Source organism: Mastacembelus armatus, chromosome 24, assembly GCF_900324485.2.
Source record: "Mastacembelus armatus chromosome 24, fMasArm1.2, whole genome shotgun sequence".
Classification (NCBI taxonomy): Eukaryota; Metazoa; Chordata; class Actinopteri; order Synbranchiformes; family Mastacembelidae; genus Mastacembelus; species Mastacembelus armatus.
The window spans coordinates 14673746-14694609 of NC_046656.1; the positions used below are offsets into that span (position 1 = coordinate 14673746).

General features: G+C 38.0%; 1 protein-coding gene across 1 annotated transcript in view; it reads right to left on the reverse strand.

Moving 5' to 3' along the window:
• The window catches only part of fam184ab (family with sequence similarity 184 member Ab), a 93621-nt gene that overhangs the window by 1290 nt on the left and 71467 nt on the right, over nucleotides 1-20864 (reverse strand). Inside the window, exons 15-21 of the mRNA XM_026318665.1 lie at nucleotides 20564-20717; nucleotides 19419-19546; nucleotides 14642-14826; nucleotides 11051-11197; nucleotides 5773-5890; nucleotides 5162-5266; nucleotides 2952-3205 (exon numbers count right to left, since the gene is read on the reverse strand). Of these exons, the coding sequence (XP_026174450.1) occupies nucleotides 2952-3205; nucleotides 5162-5266; nucleotides 5773-5890; nucleotides 11051-11197; nucleotides 14642-14826; nucleotides 19419-19546; nucleotides 20564-20717 (1091 nt within the window). The remainder of the gene's footprint in view (nucleotides 1-2951; nucleotides 3206-5161; nucleotides 5267-5772; nucleotides 5891-11050; nucleotides 11198-14641; nucleotides 14827-19418; nucleotides 19547-20563; nucleotides 20718-20864) is intronic.

Genomic DNA, 20864 nt, shown 5'->3' on the forward strand with positions numbered 1-20864 from the left:
TGAAATGCTGCTAAACCCTCCAAAGCCATAACAACAAAAAGTGCAAATCGGAAGTGGAGTCAACATTGTTTTTGGGAACAGCTTGTTCAGTCAGCATGTAATACAGAACATGGATGCAGCTGTGCGTTTACACTGTACATGTGTTTACTCCAGAAACTTTGTGGTTGTGCGAAAGCTCGTGTGTGTGTGTGTGTGTGTATGTGTGCGTGTGTGTGTGTCTGTATCTAACCGTTAGTACAATTTTTTTTTTTTTTAGGGGATATGTCAATAATCCACAAAATCTGTACAGTATGACCAGATGAAACAAATTCATGTCCCTGGAGCGAAAAACATGTTGTTTCCTAAAGTTTGAACTAATTAGACTGAGTGTGTGCATCTATCAAAACAAACATCTACTGGATCCCCTTCTGCTTTTTTAATTGGCTACATCTTAAATAAAGTCTCATAACCCCAGGATAATATTTAAATTGTGGGGGTTAGTTTTTCTTATTTTCTGCACTAGAAGCAGTCAATTACTTCCCAGAAGGCTCCACTTATATTTGTTCAGCCTGAAAAAAGTCATGTTTATACTGAACACAATGCAGACTCAAAGTGTTCTGTATTAAGTCTATAAAAACTAATTGTATAAACTATACTTATGTCTATTAAACAAATATCACAGTACATTGACAGCATTAGTTTACCATCAACTCATATTACACTCATTTGTTTTTGCACTGTGAAAGTTCAGATCTGATTCTCTGGCAAATAAGTGAAGTTTATTTTGGGTTGGAAAGTTAGACAGGTGTGTAAAACGTCCATAATATCTATAATTGACAAGGTATATCCAGTTACTGTATCTGCACAGTGCTTGAATTGGTGACATCAATGAGTCTTGGCATGATCTCTATGCAACAATACGTCAGACTGTTTTAAACACATGATGCCACAAATCGTCTATTTCTTCTTTCCTCTATCTGTTGACTCATATTCCTAATTGCATCCTAATAGTATCAATTAATGTGATCTTCACCATTATGTCTGGATACTTACAGGCACACCAAGATTACACAGTCTAAATTAGTTAAATAGTCTAAATATGATTTGTTGCCTTTTTCAAAGGTTAAAGACATTAACACTTTTGAGACCCAGTAATATAAAAGGGTTCAGATTTACAAAAGTTTGATCACTCAGCTGTTTGGAAACAGGTTGTTTTTGGGGCAGAGAGATCAGCCTGACTACAAATGTCTGTCAAGAGCAAAGAACGTACAGGGAGAAGAGGGATGAATTGTTTAACAGAGTCTGAAAACATTTCAAAGCAGCTCTATAATATCTGACCTCATACTGTCATCACTTCACTCTGCTGTGTGTATGAATGTGTACTGCTGGCATTCCTACTTTCCCAGCAATAGCATTGAGGTCTAATAATGTGCGTTTCGTTGATTCAGAAAATCATAGTCACCTTTAATAACGTTTGTATGTGTGTGAGCATTTTGTAGCAGCAAAAGGTGGGTGAATAACAGACGTTTGTCCCAAGCTTTTGCAAAGCAGCCATCTCCATCTGACTTTGTATAAACAGCAGCAAAACATGCAGCAGAATGGACAGAAAACAACACTCGCCCACACACATGCCATAAACTGCAATTAGTGGTGCATTAGAAAACACTTCCTGGCATGCATATACACACATTGCATGTATTCATGTAAGAAGCATGTTACATAATCTATCATCATATCCGTTCACGCCACAGCGACCAATCACAGCCATCGTCCAGAAACAAGAGAAGCATTTATTGGACCAGAGAAAGGAGCAGTAACACTGTTATCAAAATAAGACACCACCACACACAGAGGGGACAATCCATGATAGCAAAAGACAATATCAACTTCATTTCATAAATTCACAACAAAATAGTTTATTTGCTTTGTACAAAAATAGTCAATCCCACTTGGAGTTGAGAAAGTAAAGTGCAGTGTGTGAATCATGCTGAAAGATGAGGAAAATGGGGATGAAAAAATGAACTGAAAAAGACACAATGCGACAACAAAAAGCCACAACAGTTATTTACAACAGAAAAGCATGCACACTGTTAACATGTTTCGACTGACAGACAAGTAGTTAAGGTAAGAAAAATAAATAAATAAATAAATAAAAGACATGCCCCTTTTGCATTCCAAGGCCATTCTCTGAAGCTTCAGTAGCACACGAGACTCTTACGTTCACTGTATGTGCAGGATTTTTACTTATTTAAACAGCTGCGATGCTGCTGATGTGTTTATGATCAGATATGCTGCAGTAGAAAGCAGTCATGGCTTTTAACCTCAACTGAGGCTCAGTTGTTGTGTGATATATGATTTCAACTCCGGGACCTGACAGGTGGCGGACATCATCTACCACCTATGTTTTGTAATAGCCTGCTAAACCCCTCTCCTGACCAGCTGCTTGGCTCTGTGTAATGCAATGTAATGGAGTTAATTTTAGCTTCATTAACTAACTAGCATCTCCTGTCATTTAAGCCGATAAAATCGATGGTTGCTGGCTAGAAATAATAAGCCTTGTTTTTGTTCAGCACCTGGCTGAAATCAGAAGTTGCTCAGAATAGCGAGTAATAAATATGTCATTGTTATCACTGTAGGCTGCAAATTATGGTGCGACAGCAGATAGCTCTGACAGGCTTAGCATCATTAACGAAGGGAGATGGGGCTTAGCAAATGGTCAATTACAACACATTAGAATGTTTCAAGGTTTTTTGATTTTAGTCTGTAGATCGTGTGATTTCATGCTCTTTATGGTTTATGGAAGGCCCAGACTTGGCAAGAAAGGATGAAAATGTTTCTTTTCAAAGCCAGAAATAAGAGAGGTCTGGTGTATTTTATTTAGAAGTTTTTTAATTAAACAGATGACTGATTGTTTGGATGATTGATGCGTGGATTGACCGGATTGCTACCCATCGGGGCTGAAAAGGTCTCACCTCATGAATTTCTTGGGTTCGGTGGGAGGGGTCGGCGGGGGAAGAGGTTTGTTGGAGTTGAGCTCAAGGTGATGGAGGGGGGAGTTGGGGATGGGCTCTAGACGGCTGGGCTGGGCTGGGGGCGGGGGGGGGGGCTGTGGGGGCCCACCTCCTGTACTCGCCACACCCATGCCCATACCTGCGGCCTCCAGAGCCCTGAGATTAGGAGAGCTGCTGAATCTGCTGCCTGTTGTTTTCTCATTCTTTTTCTTTTGCTACACAGAAAAAAAAAAGAAAAAGGAGGGGAACGGGAGGGGAACGGGAGTCAAACAAGGAGCAAAAGGGAAATTTAAAACAAAATAATAATAAAAGATAAGAAGAATTAGGGGGGAAAGGGCAAATGGAGTACAGGGAGATCTCTAGAGGTTGTAACAATCCAGCCGGTGAGAAACAGGAAGGGAGCAGCGTGCTAACTTGATCATATTTAAATGTTGATTGAAGCAGAGTGAATGGATCAGTGTGACAACTGGCATCACTCAGTCTCAGCTTTAAAGCACCAATTATTCTGAGCAGAATGGAAGTTCAGATGAGAAGAGATGTGTTAAACCAGGGAAGCATCGCAAACTAACAAATGGCTTGGAAAGCAAAGGAAAACCGGAGAAAAAGTCAGGAAGAACAATCGATCTGGGTGGAAGATTTACTCGTACATTTAAACACACACAAATACATGATAAATAAAAATTAGCACAGGGGGAACACACATCAAATACAGGTTTGTGGAAAAAATACCGTAAATGTAACAGGAGGGGAAAGAAACGCTGGGTTACGAAACCCAAGATGTAACATACTGACCATGCAGTAGAAACCAATCAACTCAGACATACCGTGAAAAATGAATTATTGTTATTCAGATGCTAGATAACTTAGCCTAATGGTAAATCTTCAACCGTTCATCTTCAGTTAGGCTAATGCTTTTTACTGATTGTTTGCTACTTAGCTAACTAACCTAAGTATAACGTTAACTTAACACACATTTCGCTCAATTGTTTTTAGCTGTCACTACTGTTCATAACTGCAGCCACACTGGAGTGCGAATCACCAATACCATCTGTCCTTGGAAGCTAAGTGGGGCTATGCGTGGTTAGTACTTGGATGGGAGACCAACTTGAAAGATGACGGGCTGCTATCCTCAGGCACTGGGGTTGTGCCAGGAAGGGCAATCCAGCATAAAACTTGTGCCAAATCCACAATGTGGATCAACTGATCTGCTGTGGTGACCCTGAATGGGAGTAAGTCAAAATGGAAAGAAGAAGATCCACTGGAACCTTTAAAGGGCTTAAAAGACATTTGGATTACATTCTGTCTTTCACTTCTCACTTTTTGCAGGGTCACATATTTCTACAGACCAATCAGGATTCAGCATTTGAATTAAAATCTTAGTGAATTGTTTGGCCACTGTCAATCAAAGTTTGTTTTCAATGTGACCGACCTACCAAACAAACTATTATGGTTTTAATGTCATCATTTTATATGATCAGTGGATTTAAGATTTTCAAAACTTAGTGTTGCAAAGTAAAGTAACTGGAAATTTAAGTTTTATATTTTGGTGCTGCACCAAATCGTACTTAACCTTTTAAACAGTGGCACCCTGATGTTATTTGAAGTGAAGAGATGAGCCCTTGGTGGGTACTACTAGTAGCCTCCATCTCATACCAATGCAGTGCTATCATCTGAAAAAATAAAATAACACCATGTTTCCCATGCTGTTCCATCTCTTTCCCCACTGTTCTTGATGACCTTTGTTTTACAGAAAAACATGTTAAAATGTAAAATGGATTTTTCATTTTCTGTCACCTGAAGGATTTTGTTGTTTGTATTGCAACATCATACTCCAGTGCTTTGCTGTAAAAAACCCTTTTGTGTTTTGATGTGGGATAAAGCTGTGCAGCAGATTTCCTGCTCGGCTCAACCTTCAAACACTGATGTACGCTGGCAGGCTATGGTCTCATTTGTTAACACTGATTAGAGTAATTGAAAATTACTGTAGTCATGATTTATGTTTATTGCAAAATAACAGCACCTTTTTAAAAACTTCCGTACTGATTGTCCTTTGGATCAGTCAGCAGTGATGAATATGAAATGAGATGGAGTGGATATCATCTTTGCTATGTAGTAAAACAGTCTTACACAGTGCCCCTGTGTGTGGTGTGCTGCTGGATATCAGGGCCTACCTTGATGAGCGGGTTGATAACTCCTACGTTAGGACTGGCGTTGAACACTTTGTTGAAGTTGGTCTCTCTGTTGACGAGTTCCAGCTGGTAGAACTTCTTATCGTCCTGGAGGAGAAACTCATGTTAGCTGACAGCCACAAAGGCTGCGTTCGACTCAAGAGACTGATCGTTTAATGAGTTCTGTCTGTAGACTTTCTTTTAGTGGCACCCACAAACGTGACGTTCTAGTTTCTTCTTCTAACATCTTGTTTCCACCAAAAAATGTACTGTCAACCTTTCATCTTGTAATCACTACACTGTGGATTTTAGACACAACCTCATGATTCAGAAACACTGATTGTAACAATGAAATCACAGTGTTAATGAGATGAAACATGTTGGATCACAAATGGTGCATAATAAGGGAAGTAAGGCCAATGTTAATGTCAAATGCTGAAAATGTCACTGTTTTCAAACCAGTGTGACTTGGGGAAACAAAATCTGAACAATCATTTGGTTTTGCAGGATTTAAACATGACAAGCTGAATCTACTAAATCTAGCAAAACCTCTATGAGCTGCATGTACGGTTGTTTTCTAGCAGCTTAGCTATTGTCTTATCAACAGCACATACCACCAGCTTCTTGACTAGAGATTCTCTCTCTGACACCATCTCCTTCAGCTCAGCTATGAGCTGCAGATCCTCTGGACGACTCTCCCTGTTCCTGAACTTCTCCTCTGTTCCTTCCAGCCTTTTAGAGGAAACACAAAAAAAATAAAAACATATTCAGCAAAAATAGATGCAATGATCAGTTAATAATTCAAAATACAATTGTTTATGCAATTCTATTATTGTCTCAAACATCAAGTCAACATCAAAAAGGAGCAGAAGTAAAAGTCATGTAAACTCATTAGCTCTTTATAGTGTGTATGTACTAAATGGAAGCATTTGGAGTGAAGAGAATTAAATGCATCCACTGAAAGGAGTAAAAAGATGAGTGGTTCATGGGCTTTCTTTTTTCATTTTCTTTTAATCAATAAAACAATAATTGTCTCTGGCCTCTTCCCTTTCTTGTCCTCATGATAAACAACCCATTAAGGGATTATATGTTGAAATCAAAACCAGAGCCGCACAGTTCTTCCAGAGGTGGTTTTGGTTCCATGAGTTATGACAACTTTCAAAATATTATAATTGATTTTTGTTATTTTTGGACTGGCCTGGGGAGAACTCACTTGTGTAAAACAGATTCATTTCATATCCGGTGACATTTTGCCTAATGCAGCACACGCTAAATATCGCTGAGCAGCATTAGCTGGGTGAAATATTTTTCAAGCAAAAAAACAAAAAACAAATCAAATCATAAGCAACACTGACAGGAGAATGAAAACTCTAATAAAATAAAACAAAAAGCCTAACAATGCCTCCTTTGAGCAACATAGTTTATAGAACTCATCAAATTAAAACGCTGAAATTTCTTTTAAATTCATACACAAGATGATTTCCACGTCATTAACTGAAATGAATTATTGTAAAGACACTGTTTATAACACTTACATTCGCTCCTCAGTTATAAATTACAACAGTGCACCCCATTACCTTTTAAAATGCAAAAATACAAGTTTAATAAAAACAAAGTTACAATACCAGTATAACTGCATGTTTATCTTTAACAGTACTTTATGAGCTAAACAGCCTTTCACTTCCCACACTGCCACTGTCCAAACTGCTGTGAAGTATCTCTGTGACATTCATGCCTCAGCAGGAAATCCCAGTTTGTTTAAGGCTGAGTACCAGAGCAGCTTGTCCTCACAATAAATGTTGGTCTCTCTAAGGAATGCCCACTGCTGTAAGGGAGCAGTCACTGTCGCTCTGCTTACTGCTACTTACATGTACTGATCTGCCATTTCACTGTCGGCTGCAGTGCTGGTCCCTCAGTGCTCTTCTGATAGCCTTTTCACTGTTACGTTTGCCAAATGCTTTCCGCAGCTCAAGCATCAGAATGTTTTTGCCTGCCCTGGCAGTGCTGGTGTTTGACAAAAAACTAGACTGTTTTAGACTAAAGAGAAAGAAATATTCTAGCTTACATTTACTCTCAGTTGCTCATTTATAAGTCACACCTAGCTAAACCTAAGACCGGGCTTATAAAACAGTCCTGAGATAAATCCTTGCTTCACAAAGGTGATATTCTTCAGGTTTTGCTGAACTCGAGGTGTTGGTTCAACTGTATGAATTTACTGGAGGATGCAGTTTGTAGTGCTGTTAATTGAAATTAGAAAGACAGCTGGGAAAATGCTTAATGTGAGTGCTAACCCTGAACCAACACTGGAAGGTCTGGACTTGGAAACCAAACAGTGTTCCACAGATAACTATTAGGTGTTAATTCTTTGTTGCTCTTGTCATTATGAAAAATCCTGTTTACATTAATTGTAATCTTTAATAAAATGTTAATGGACCAGTGCAGCTTTAAAGTCATTCATTATAAATTGGTATTCGGTTTAGGTAAAGCTACATTGCCTGAGTGAGGTTTCTCCCCACACCAGAAAACTAAGTGTCTGTAAGTGATGTGTTGTTTTGAGTTTAAATCTAATTCCTTTATCAATCACCCATGAATCTTAGTATCCAGCACCAGCACCTCTCACACTGCAGCGTCAGTGACACATGAACAGCTAGGGAGTCTGGTGCCACCCAAAGCATTTATCTTATTTTTGATTTTGTTTCAGATCACATGGACAGAACAAATGCGTCTGCTATTGCTGGGCTCATATGCAACTCCTCAAAGTGATTTTCTTTAACCCAACCTTCAGGGAGAAAGCCACATTTATCCACTGGCTGGTGAAGCTGATAAGAGATACTGGACAGACATTACTGCTCTAAATGTCAGCAGTAAAGCTGCAACAATGTGTTTTCTGGAAGTAGTTTGTTTTTGGTGAAGGTGGTATCTAAAGATAAACTGATGACTTGGAGTCTCAGACTTAAAGGTGCAGGAATCTAATACAATTAATAACCGACAATGACTGATAGTCCAGAGAAAGTGCAGGGTTAGTGCTTGTGTTATCTTCACTACCTTGTGATTGTGTTTTCTCTCATAGTCGCCGCTGCAGGTGTTGAAAGCATTAGCAAAGTCACTATATGAATTTACTTGTTTTGATTTTCACTTGCTGTCCAGCGTCCTGTTTAACCTTGCAGATGTTTCACTGGTGAGGTCTAACTGCTAAAGCAAAACCACTGTTGCTATGGTTACCTGTGGTTTGACACACTGATTTGACAACTGTTGACTATTATTATGTTTCAGGTGTTTTGGTTTAATAGACACTTACAAGCTGGAATATTGCTGATGTCCAGTGATGTGACTAGAAATTGCAAATCCAGTATTCATGATGACCAAAACCCAACCAAACACAAACTATAGTCCACATGTGAGCTTTCTAACTCTCTGGGAACCAGTCAAAAATACTCTGTGAAACACGGTGAGCTATTCTCAGTGGCTGTAAAGGAAAGGATTTTGTGGAGAGGGATGAGGCTGCTGTCATCACAGTGATTAATTATGTAGAAAAGCACTGCACCGGTGGTTAAGACAGATCTGTGTTTTAGTTAATTATATGACAGCAAGTGTATCATCTCCATGAAAAGCCCCAGAAATGCTATAGATGGTAAACTGGAGAAACTGCCAGAAGATAAAAAACTACTGACCATTAAAGCAAACCTGTTCTAGAAAACTAGTCGAAATACAGTTCAGTTTGTAGACTTAATTAACTATAAAGACTGTATCACTCAAATACTGTGACAGATGAGTTTTTGGTTTAGGTTTATATGTACCAATGCATCAAATGAAAACAATGGGAAAATGTGAAAGGTATTGGGGCTTCTTCTCAGACCATAGATATGGCTCTAGTATAGTAGGCACCTACTCAACAGTAGGGCCCTACTGACCTATATATATGGGACTGATGTTCACTGATATCCCTTATTCAATAACGTGACAACAGTCAAATCGGCTGGTCCAGTTATCCTGTAGTTGCACGAGATCTTGTTTATTGACAGAGATTGTCTAATACCATGTGTGACAGAGTGTTTGAATGTGCTGTTGTAAATGTAATGATCATTATTATGGGTTATAGGCTTGCTGTTGATTGTACATCCTCTGTAGTAAAGCAGGTAGCACTTTGCTCTTGGCTGAGAAACACTTTTAAAAGGAGGTCAGCACTGAGGAGGATGCTAGCTGGCTCTTGCTCTCTCTCTCACAGACAGACACACACACACACACACACACACATCATAGCACACACTGCAGGCTTTTTGATATGCCTTTTCTTTGTGTTAATGTTTTTTATCTGTGGCCCTCTCACTATAAACTGTATAACTGTCTCTTGAAGTTTGGTTTAGTCCATTTCCCTCATTCCTCATCCACTGCCCAGCAGCAAAAATTCATTTTTCAACTAACTTGTCTCTCTTATTGGTGCATCTATCTTCCACTCTGCACTTCTGTCTTCACCTATATACATATATATAATCTACTCTCTTCTCTGTTTATACGTAAACTTAAGATCTACTGCATCCCCCCAGCTTTCTCTTTATTCATTGTAGAGGTACACATCACTTCAGCACCTGCTTCACATGACACCTTGCTTTCCTCTTGTCAGCATATGTCATCAATAATATAAATCCACTTCATGTGCCTGAATAAAACTGAAGTTACAGAAAAGTTCAATCTTCCTCATCTTTTTTTTCAGCACTTGGGGGGAGGCTCACATTGCACTTGGGGTATATGCATTCATGAGCACAGTATTTCTATAATCCTGACCATGGGCTTGACAATTGCCACAATTTGATTTTTGGAAATATGTGTAGCATAGCAATTTGTGTAGCATGTATTTTGTGAATTTAAATGGTAATGACACACTAAATCTTTTCCGTGGGTTCAGTTTCAAGTTCTTTGCACTTCTGATTTATACTTAAGTAAAGGTGACAGTGAGACTAGAGACTGTACTGAACAGCATTGTTCGGACTGAACACATCAGCTATATACAACAGTATTCTGACAAAGACAGCAGCTTTGCTCACTACGTAAAACTCAATTTCAGCAGACTTGACAGTATTTATTATCTATGTGAAGCAGCCATATTGACGCACATCAGGGCTTCATAGCCGCTGAAGCAAATCCAGATCCAGGGGATAAAACCTGACCTTTTTCCCCAAACTGAAATTCTTAAAAAAAACATATTGACACCTACTTCTCAGACTCGCCTAGACTACTTTTTAACCAAATCAACTCTATACCGCAGATTTATGAGGGAGTGTGAATTAAGGCACATTACACCTAATGCAAATGGGATCAGGAGCAGTAAATAATGCTATTCGTACTTCTCTTTGTTATCTTTGATTTTATGGAGTACCGGTATCTTTTTGTGTTTTGTTTTGAAAATGGAAAGCATTATTTCCAGAATACTGTGGCTCAGATGCAAACAGAGGATGCACAAGCCTCAGACTGCAGTAAATCTTTTCGTGCTGCCTTTCATGGTGAGCCAGTTTCATGATGCACCATCCTGATAGGTGCATTTGTTTATAACACATGACACAAGCATTACCTAAGACAGTAATTTATCACAGCCATCTACTAGTTTTACTCCATCTGACAAATTAAAAAACGTAAACACTCTAAATCAATGTATAAACTCCTGCATGACTGAGTGTGTCTAGACAGGTCCTTTTGTCTATGAAGTGATTATTTCATAGACAAAGAAGAAAACACAATTTTAACTTTTTTTCCATATTTGGTTATGCATTATCTATGAAGAACTGGTTGACCTGTGGACAGTGCATTCATAAGTTAAGAATCAGATGAAAGTTATACCATAGCCCTCCACTGTTGCACACCTCACAAGCAAACAATGTATTTGCAGTGTATACATACAGTATCTGAAGGGCAGAGATCTTGTCTTTGAGCACCTCCTGGGCCTTGTTGAAGTCTGACAGCATGTTCTGGGTCTCTCTATTGTGGACTGCGCTCAGCTCGGCAAGCTCTCTCTCGTGCCTCTTTGTTAATTCTTGTTCATGAGCCCTGAGGAGACAGAAGAGCGGACAGTTGAGATTCAAGACAATAATTTTGTTTTACCAAGACCACAGAAAATACTGGCTGGCTGGCAGTAGCTAACATTATTTAACTGGACTAGATGATTCAGAAAAACAGTTTAACCAGTTAAGGCCAGTGCAGAGTGTATTAAATCAACAACCACAGGAGAATTACTACATTAGCACTTATATATTCTCGGTGAGACAAACCTATTCACAAGGTAAACTGACTACAGAGAAACTTTAAACATGACATTTTGAACACAGCACTGTGAGGTTTACAGAGTTGGAGTAAGTACTGTGATCCTTCACTAAGGTAAAAGGACAAATTCAATCATAATAAAAATACTCCTTTAAAAGAAAGTACTGAATTCAATATTTAACACACAGAAGCATTATCACCTAAATGTATTAAAAGTATAAAAAGTAAAACTACTCATTATAAAGTAATAGAATGACCAATTTCAGTGTTGTATTACTATATATCTGTTAACATAATTATCATTACTGATGCATTAACATGAAAGCAGAATTTTAACATGTATGCTGGTTTAGGTGAAGTTACTTTTAACAGTGTTAGTACTGTAATACAGTTAGGTAGTTCAGTTTACATGCATTATACTTTACATACTCCTTTCAAATTTTAAAATATTTTCTGCAAAGCAAGTATAGCTCTCAGATTAATGTAACAGAGTAAGAAGTGCTCTGTTTCCCTCTGAAAAGCAGTAATGTATAACACAGCATCAATTGGAAACACTTAAAGGTATCATGCAGAGTTCAGTAGCGCTCTTAGCAATGTTTTGTTTGTATCACTTATTTTGTTTGTTTGCAAAAAAGCTCTACAGGGCAACTTATACACACCAGAGTAAATATACTTCCCACCACTGAGACATGTTTGCGAGGCTGTTTTTTGTAGCGCTCTCATGTTTGTTTATTGTATATGAGGATTCATTTTTACTTAAACAGTGAAAAAACAGCAAACTTCGGTATATTAGTGGTCGATCACATAGGATGCCATGTGTCAGAGTTATGTTGTAAATATGTGTATGTAGAGTATACAGTATACACATGAGCAGAAAATGTGCAGACAGTGAATATCCATACTATAGAATATATTTTTTCTGCTGGAGTAAATGAGCTAATGAAAGAGAGGGGTGGTGGAAAAAGGGAATAAAAGATAACAGTAATAAAAGGGGTGAAGAAAAGGGGTGATGAAACGAGAGAAAGAGAAAGGGGAGAGAAGAAAACATGGATGTCTGTCTGCCTTTCACTCTGACTAGGCCAACTCCCCCTGAGGGGCGCACATCTTATCTCTCTCTGCTTCCTTTTTATTTATTTATCAGCCTATTTTTATCCCTGTGACCAGGATTCAGTCAGGGAGTTACGTAATGGAAGGAGAATCGTGCTGCGCATGAGCCTGCCAGGAGATAGAGAGAGGACACGTATACATAAAGCCAAGCATCACATGAGTACATGGTCGAAAATATAGCACCATGGGAGCAGCCATCAAACATACACACTGCAGAAAAACCTTCAAACACACACACATACAGACAAATATCCCTGGTTACAGATGGTTACAGATTTTAATCAGTAGCTGGACCACGTTAACCATACGACACTTTAAAAAATTCATAGCATGCCGTAGGGAACAACATGATTGTAGATTCCATTTTTGCTTTTACCCCAAATAACCTTCACACCTCCTGATCAATGGGCTCCTGACACTAACAGAGGGGGAAACAAAGACAGTGTGAGAGAGACGAAGACAGAGAGAGAAGCACTGATCTGCCTCATTTTTGGCTTTTCTTTCGCTCTCTTTCATCTTGGTGGAGTTACAGCAATGATCTTCATCTGAATAAAATCAGTGAATTAATAGAGGCTGTTGATGGGGTTCACCAAGAGCGGAAAGGAGCGTGGGCATTTAGGTGCTTGTGTGCTCTATGGGCTCGTGTAGACATCAAGACTGAAATGTCAGGGATAATGTTTTCTAATGGGTTTAAAGGAATAGTTCGGCAGATAATAGTCTAGGAAGCAGTTTAAATAGCTTGGCCTTTGTATGGATTAATTAAACAAGATACAATACATATAGTTGTGAACTTGGTGTCACTCTTCTGATTTTCTAACCATCAGTATTAAAGTGAAATAAAGTGCTTTTCAGAATCTCAAACTAAGTCAGAACATGAAAACACCATCACTCAGAACAGCTTACTATCAAATATGCAGCCAAAAAAGAATACAAAATAACCACTCTATATTCAGGAGAAAAACATCCTGTAGTTTGGTTGCCAGGTTACAGTTTATTAAGATAAACTGCACTGGGAGTGCACTGTTGTATGCTTCTCAGGCTTTGGCTTGAGATGCGTGTGTGTGAGACAAGAATGCTAAGTTCAACTGTGTGACTATGAATATTTCAGTCAGAAAGAAAATCTGACACAAAGAGAAAAGACACAAATGCAGAGGTAAGATGCCGTATCAGGCATGGATGAAAGGGATGATGTAAATTTGGCAGTTTCTAGCTGTTAAGAGACTGTGAAGAAAGTAAGTAGTCTCTTTTCTAAAATAGGTGTTAGCAGGTGAATGTACCACACTGGAACACTCATTTAGACCAATTGTGCTTTGTCTACAAATTAATTAAGTTACACAAAAAGAAACTGTTTACAGTCTAAAGTGGTCAAGTATAATCAGAGGCATCCTTAGATTTGCCTCTTTGGAAACCTCACAAGGTGCCTAAAGAAGTTCAATCCCATATGTTTAACACAACCAAAAACAAAATCTCCTCTTGAGATTTTTGGTAAAAGGCTCAAGAAAAACACAAATAATATTGATATATGCTCAAAATTAAATCAGTGGTGAACAAATACTGTTTCATTTTAAAATTTAATGCCTTGTACAGATGTTATAAGCAGGGAGACATTAAAGGTTGTCTCTCTTGTAGAAATTCTGTGTCCTGTAACAAGCATCTGTCCTGTTTTGTCTTATGCTACAATGGTGTATGAGAGTTAACCTGATGTTTTTATTAAGGTGGACAAAAAAAGTTCCTTCCGATGGAGTTTTTTTGTAGTCTAAGTCTAGTTGTGGATAGTTCTGGATGTATCTTTTTGTTTGTGGTACGTAAACTTGCAGCAATGTGTGTTTTAAAGGTGCCTCTTGTCGCAACAGTAAGCAATTAGCTAACAAAAGTGTACAGAAAAGCTTTGGACATTACATGAAATTATTAGTGATCAAAGAAAACCTCTGACCGACAAGCCTTAGTGTACACACATCACTTATTTCCTGTTTATCTGCAGACGATTTGAACCTTAACTTTTTTTTTTTTTTTGCAAACTCCAAATGGAACCAATGTTTCAATTTCAGCACTGCATTCTCTAACCTCCCACTGTATTGTGTTCTCTTATGTTGTGCACCTTCTTCTCTGAATGCTGAGTCATACCTGATCTGCTGATTGGCTTCACTGCGGATCTTGAGCACCTCCTTGCCCTTGAGCTCCAGCTCTTTAGTGAGCGTGCTGATATTCTCGTTGAGTGTGTGGATCTGGTGGTCCAGCTGAGCAATGTGGTTCTTTCTCCTGGATACCTCCTCCTGCAGCTCAGTGATACGGCCCAACAACTCACGCTCCTAAAAAAAAAAAGAGATTTTTTAAAAAACTGTATTATTCATATTTATTTCTGTGGTCCCAAAGAGTTAGGGTCTTATAGTGTTAGTCAGGTTTTTAATGAGCCTCCTCTGACTGTTTCATTCACTTCATTTTGCAAGAAAGTCAGTCGGAAGCACAGTTTGATAGCACATTAATATGACATCTTTAATGCTATGTCAAAATGGGTGTATGCAGTGGTGCACTATAGCATATTCATTTTATTACCACTGAGCTTTGTTTTATAGTTCAAATTGTGTTCAGGATGTCTTGTGTTTCATTTATTGCATACAGCCTGTGAAGTGAATGAAACACTGGGAGTTATAACCTTCAGAGTAGACTGGAAAAAGAATTATTGCATTTTGTGGGTCACTTTTAATGTTGTGACAGTTTAGCAGACCTTTTTAAACCTTTACCCATTTTAACGAGGTAAAACTACCATGAGGATTAAATAGTTGGGGACCCCTGTCCTTGGCATTTATGTTTGCCAAAGGATAGTGGCAATTCTGCTGTTATTATGGGTGAACTGGGAGTGTTTCAGTGTGAAAATGAAAACCACAGTTTTTAAATGATTAGATCATTTCACAAATATGAGAAAAATCTAATTTTGCTCAATGTCTGCACCGTACAAGATCCTTTAGAGGTTTATCTGAATCACTCTTCCAGCTTATGAACTATCACAGTTCTCCCAATCTATAAATCACTTCATGTAAACAATAACCAAGCATCCAAATTACTCACGGTCCCCCGCAGAGCTGCTCTTTTCTTCAGAGCCCCACAACAACACAAAATCTGGCTTACATCAGTTGTGATTTATAAGTGAGAAAATGAACAATTGAATTTCTGAGGTGGGTGGGAGTAAACAATACAAAAGTTCTGTCAAGCAGTCACATGATGACAACATGCAGGCTGCCTACCTTTACAATGAGTCTATTGTTACCTAGATTAGTGACTCACAACAGATAGTAACGGAAAGACAGTTTTCCGTTGTTTCGTAAAGAATTACTGTACTGATCTTATCCATGAAGGTCAGCTAATGAGGGCTTTGAATCAGTGTGCGAAAACATTTACATAATATCTTCAGCAGCTCTGGAGGGACTTTTCCAGTGTCTGAAAAAAAAGGTGTGGAGTTTAAAGGACCTGGGTGCTTATTGGACAAGGAGGATAATGAAAAAAGCCACAGTCGCATTAAGAGAAAGGTTAGGGTTGAATTTTTGGAGCTCGACTCATACTAGAAACTAATACCCCATTTACACCTGCCAACTATAACTGGATATGTTGTCTGATTTAAGAAAAACACATTAATGGAGGTAAATGCTTGATGAATGCATTAGAATCAGGATGCTGTTGGATCAGACAAACCACAGGTTTGCACTGTGATCAGATCTTAGCCAGGGGTAAATCCAGTCCATCCAGCATGAATGAACCTTCATACTCAAATTAATAAAGAACTATCAAGACATGAACAGAAAAAATGCCAAGTTCAGTGTTAACACTCACATGATGATGTCAGGCAGACTGGATATTGTTTGTTAAATTGATCATTATGATTAGAGAATTGAATGAAGAGAAAGATATAATCTGAAGACTCAGTAAATGGCTCCTGAACTCCATCAGAATTAGCTTTAGTATTGTCAAGTCACTGTCCACTAATGATTCCCCACTCTGAAAAAATCTCATTTGTGCAAAGAGCTATGTTCATATATGCAAAAGTCTCTCTCAGCATCTTAATTTAATGTTATTGGCTAATTTTTGCTGTCCATGAACCTGGAGGCACAATTAAGCACAATGGAGACAGGGCATATTAATCTTTAATGACTCATTTACTCTATTTACTTTGCATCAAGAAGGCACAAAAGCTAAAAACAAACATGAGAAAAAGGAAAAGCTGAGAAACAAAAACAGTTTAACTTAATTGGTTCACTTTAGACAATTCAAGATTATTTAGTGAGTATATATTGTATTATTTGGATCTTTCTTCAAATATCTAATCCCTGTTGGATGTTCACACTCATTACAGATGAATGACTTTGATTTGGTCGCTGAGATTTGTCTCTTTTCTCATCTTGTCACTGTTGCTCTGCCATCACTTTTTATTCTTGTGATCTATTCTCTCTTTCACCATCTCTCTTTGTAATGTCACTTTCTGCTCTGCTCCATAAATCTTAGCTAAAATAGGCCACTCTCTCTCTTTTCTAATTTTTAAACCTTTGAAAAATAAATAAGGTTTTCAAATATTTATCAAGTAGGGACATTAGCTTGCTGAATCTCTAGAGTGAATTAGGGTGTGGTTTCCTGATCTACTCAAAATAGACTTTTATTTTTTAAAATAGGATGAAATATGGTTCTTAGTTGGGCAGTTTAATCCAACAACACCAATGGACAGTATCTGATAATCTGTTTATTATATTGTTGTTTATAAAATGCATTAAACCTGAACTTGTGACATGATTATGTGTCCCAAGGCCAAAATTATGTATTCTTTATTGTCTGTATGGTTATTTATTAATTATTTTGGCTTGCTTTCTTGGGTAGGATACCAGGCTTATCCACCCATGACTGAGTGGCTGGAAATGAACTTTAAAAACAATATATCTACTTGGACTACAACACATGACTATTTCCAGTATTGCCTAATGTATCAACAATTCTCTCAATTAATATATTAAGTGTTTTGTCCATAAAATGCTAATATTGTCTAAAACCCAACAATATTACATTTACAATTATAAAAACAAAAGACATATCAGGCAGCTCAGTTTAAGTATCTCTGGAATGACAATGTGTACACACACACACACACACACACACACACACACAACACTGTATTCCATCCAATACGGTCTCGTTCTCCCCCTGTGTTAAGCAATTGAAGGTATAAAAACATTATTTAAACCCAGCGTGATGACTGCTGAGCTTTACCACTGTGATGATTCAGCTCAGGAAGTTTCAGTTTATGTGTCATTAGGGCTCCATCAGCACAGTAAACAAGGAATTAATGTAAACACAAACTCTTGATGTGTCTGTGTCTATAGAATATGTTCTGGTTTCTTATGCTATATTTTAAGTAGAACTTTAATTCAATTGTTGTTGTATGTGTCATTAAGTCTTTTAGATTATTTATTATATCATACGCACAAAAGGGAGACAAAAGACCACACAATAGCAGCGGAGGACATAAGATTACTGCAATTGTCCCAATTCAAATCTTTTGTTGCATGTCATTACCATCTCTATGCCGTCACATTTTGTTTCAAATTCTCTGCTGTAGCCTAATAAATAAAGGCAAAAATGTCCAAAAAGAAACCTTAAAAACTATACCAGTCATATTTTTCCAAATATGTTTCAGTACAGCACTATGAACTTACCATATACTATAATCAAGACCTTTTTAATACCATTCAGAATATAATTAATAACATTAACCAATTATAAAATAACCCATTTCTTTAAGGTCCTAATACAAATTTCACACAACCTTAGAGATCAGGAACAGTGGTAAAGGAGATGTTCCAGCCAGTTTAATCTAAAATCAGATACTAAATCATTTTATAAGCAACATTACTGCCTATGCAGGGTTAGAAGATCTATTTAAGATCATATATAACCAAACTGAATACCTTGACAGTCTTTTACTGAGTAAACTGGAAGAAAGGCTTAAGGATTTAGGACGTGCAGATACCCTGACTGCAATGTAGAACTATTATACTGGTCAGTTTGTGATGTGTACACTGGTGAAGACAACATCTTAATCCATGTTTTTACAGATTTACCATGTGTCTGACAGGCTGCTACAAACTGTTACATTTGACTGTTATCATTTATTGGCTTCCTACTTTCTTGGCAACTAAAGATAATAGGGACTGATACTGTTGGGGGATATTCAAGACAACCAGCTGTGGATCTGTTAGAACATCTGTAACTCAAGACGATGAGAGAAGAATCTAAGTTGTTTGGGGTAATTAGTAAGATTTATTAGGGATGGTGAGAGGGCAGACTCCCAGGTGGTATGTGTGTGTGTGTGTGTGTGTGTGTGTGTGTGTGTGTGTGTGTGTGTGTGTGCGCGCGCCTGTGGCAGGTGTTATTTGAAGTATCATCTAATGCTGTCACCATCCCTAATTTCTGTTAGAGAGGCAATAAGACAAAAACAACCCTAATAAATTATTACACACACAAACAAAGAAAAGATCTAAACACTAATTGTTGTTGTGTGACTGATGAGACTTGCATGCTGCAGGAAAACATCCTATAGCAAATGTAAAACATGGTGTTTCAGTAAATATGGGCAACTAATATTGGAGCGAATCGTACTGTATAACTGACTGTTTTTTATTTTATTTTATTATCTGTATGTGAATGTGACTGCTATTATATTTTTAATGGACCCAACAATTGTTTAGTCTATAAAAAGTCAGAAAATGGGGCATATGTTCCTGGAGTACAAGGTATAGAGCTTTTCACTAACTTATAAATATCCCAGAAAATTAGATTTAAAATTATAGAAAAAAGAAGAAGCTTTAGAATTCCACAGATGTAGAGTTTTGAGTATTATAACCAACTGTTCATGGTGTCCTACCTGTATCCGATTGTTCTCCAGTGTTTTCTCCAGCTCTACCTTTGCAGCAGCTGACTCCTGTTGGTGGGTTTGTCTCAGGTGCTCGATGGCTGATGCATGAATGTGGTTCAGCTCTGATCGTAGAGAAGCTGTTGGGAAAAATGTAATAGCAGAAAAGGACATGAAGAGGTCATACTTCATCTGAGGAAAGAAAGCCTGTCTGCACATTTCAGATGCAGTGAGTTTAGGACATATTGAAAAAGCTTCCACAAACCTTTCTCAAGTCTGATTGTAAAGAAGTGCTCATTAGATGCAAAGGGAGTTACAACATAAATAAAGTCTTTTTTCGCTTTTCTGAGAAAGAAACGTACATCCTCTGCCTTTACCCATGTGACCTTTAATCCTCACTCCAATGAACACCTTTTATTGCCAACAGTCTAATGGTTTAGAGGAGCAGAGAGGGAACACATGCTGTTATTAGCTTTCAACATGAATAAAAAAACAAGCTGTGAAAGCTAGATTCTTTCTCAATGGTCACTGCAGTTTTTAAAATGATGGACATGTTATACAAGAAGAACACATACATATACACTAACCCTAACCCAGCTGTTGATACACATGTATGTGTACCAGTATGCACACACATGCATAGGGAGAGAGTGGGAGAGATAAAGATAAAGGCAAAAAGAAGATGTCAGTGTTGGATTAGAGTGATAGATGGAAGCAGCTCTCGACTGTCAAGGCCGTGACATGAAGGTTAATGGAAAACTATTTATCACAGCACAGTACTTGTGTGTTAGCACAAACCATTGGCTAAGACTGAGACTTACCGAATTTTTTTAGAACTTTTTAAACTTTAGATAGTACTTTAGATAATATTTATATGTATTTAAGTCATTGGGCTCTTATGCCATTTAACCTTTTTATTTATGTCTCTTTGAATGCCCAGTGCAATAATAATGATAGAATAAAAATTAAATTTTTCTTTATTGTTTATTTTTTTCCTTTCATTATGACTTTGGGTTCCACATTAAAATCAGGGCATATACCATATCAGTATGTGAAATGTGCCAAAGGGTCATGGGAAATGGAATCATTTTGTATGCCTCCATTACACACACACAAATACACACACACACACACACACACACGCTTTATGACCTTACCCAGCATGGCTTTGCCCTCATCCTCCAGTTCAAAGCGCAGTGTTTGCAGCTCTTGTTCTGACTGCTGTTTGAGTGTCTCAATGCTCTGGCGGTGAGCCTCTCTGAGAGACTGCAGCTCTGCATGGTGATGAAGGCGAAGACGCTCCTCCAACTCCTAATGGAGAGGCAAGAGAGGGAGGAAAAGGGACAGAGGTCAGTAAGGGAGCAGAAGGAGGATGAGGAAGAGTAAAAGAAAAACAAAACAGAGGGCTCAGGACAATAAAAGAAAACAAAATTAAGACAAAACAGGGTACAGAAAAAG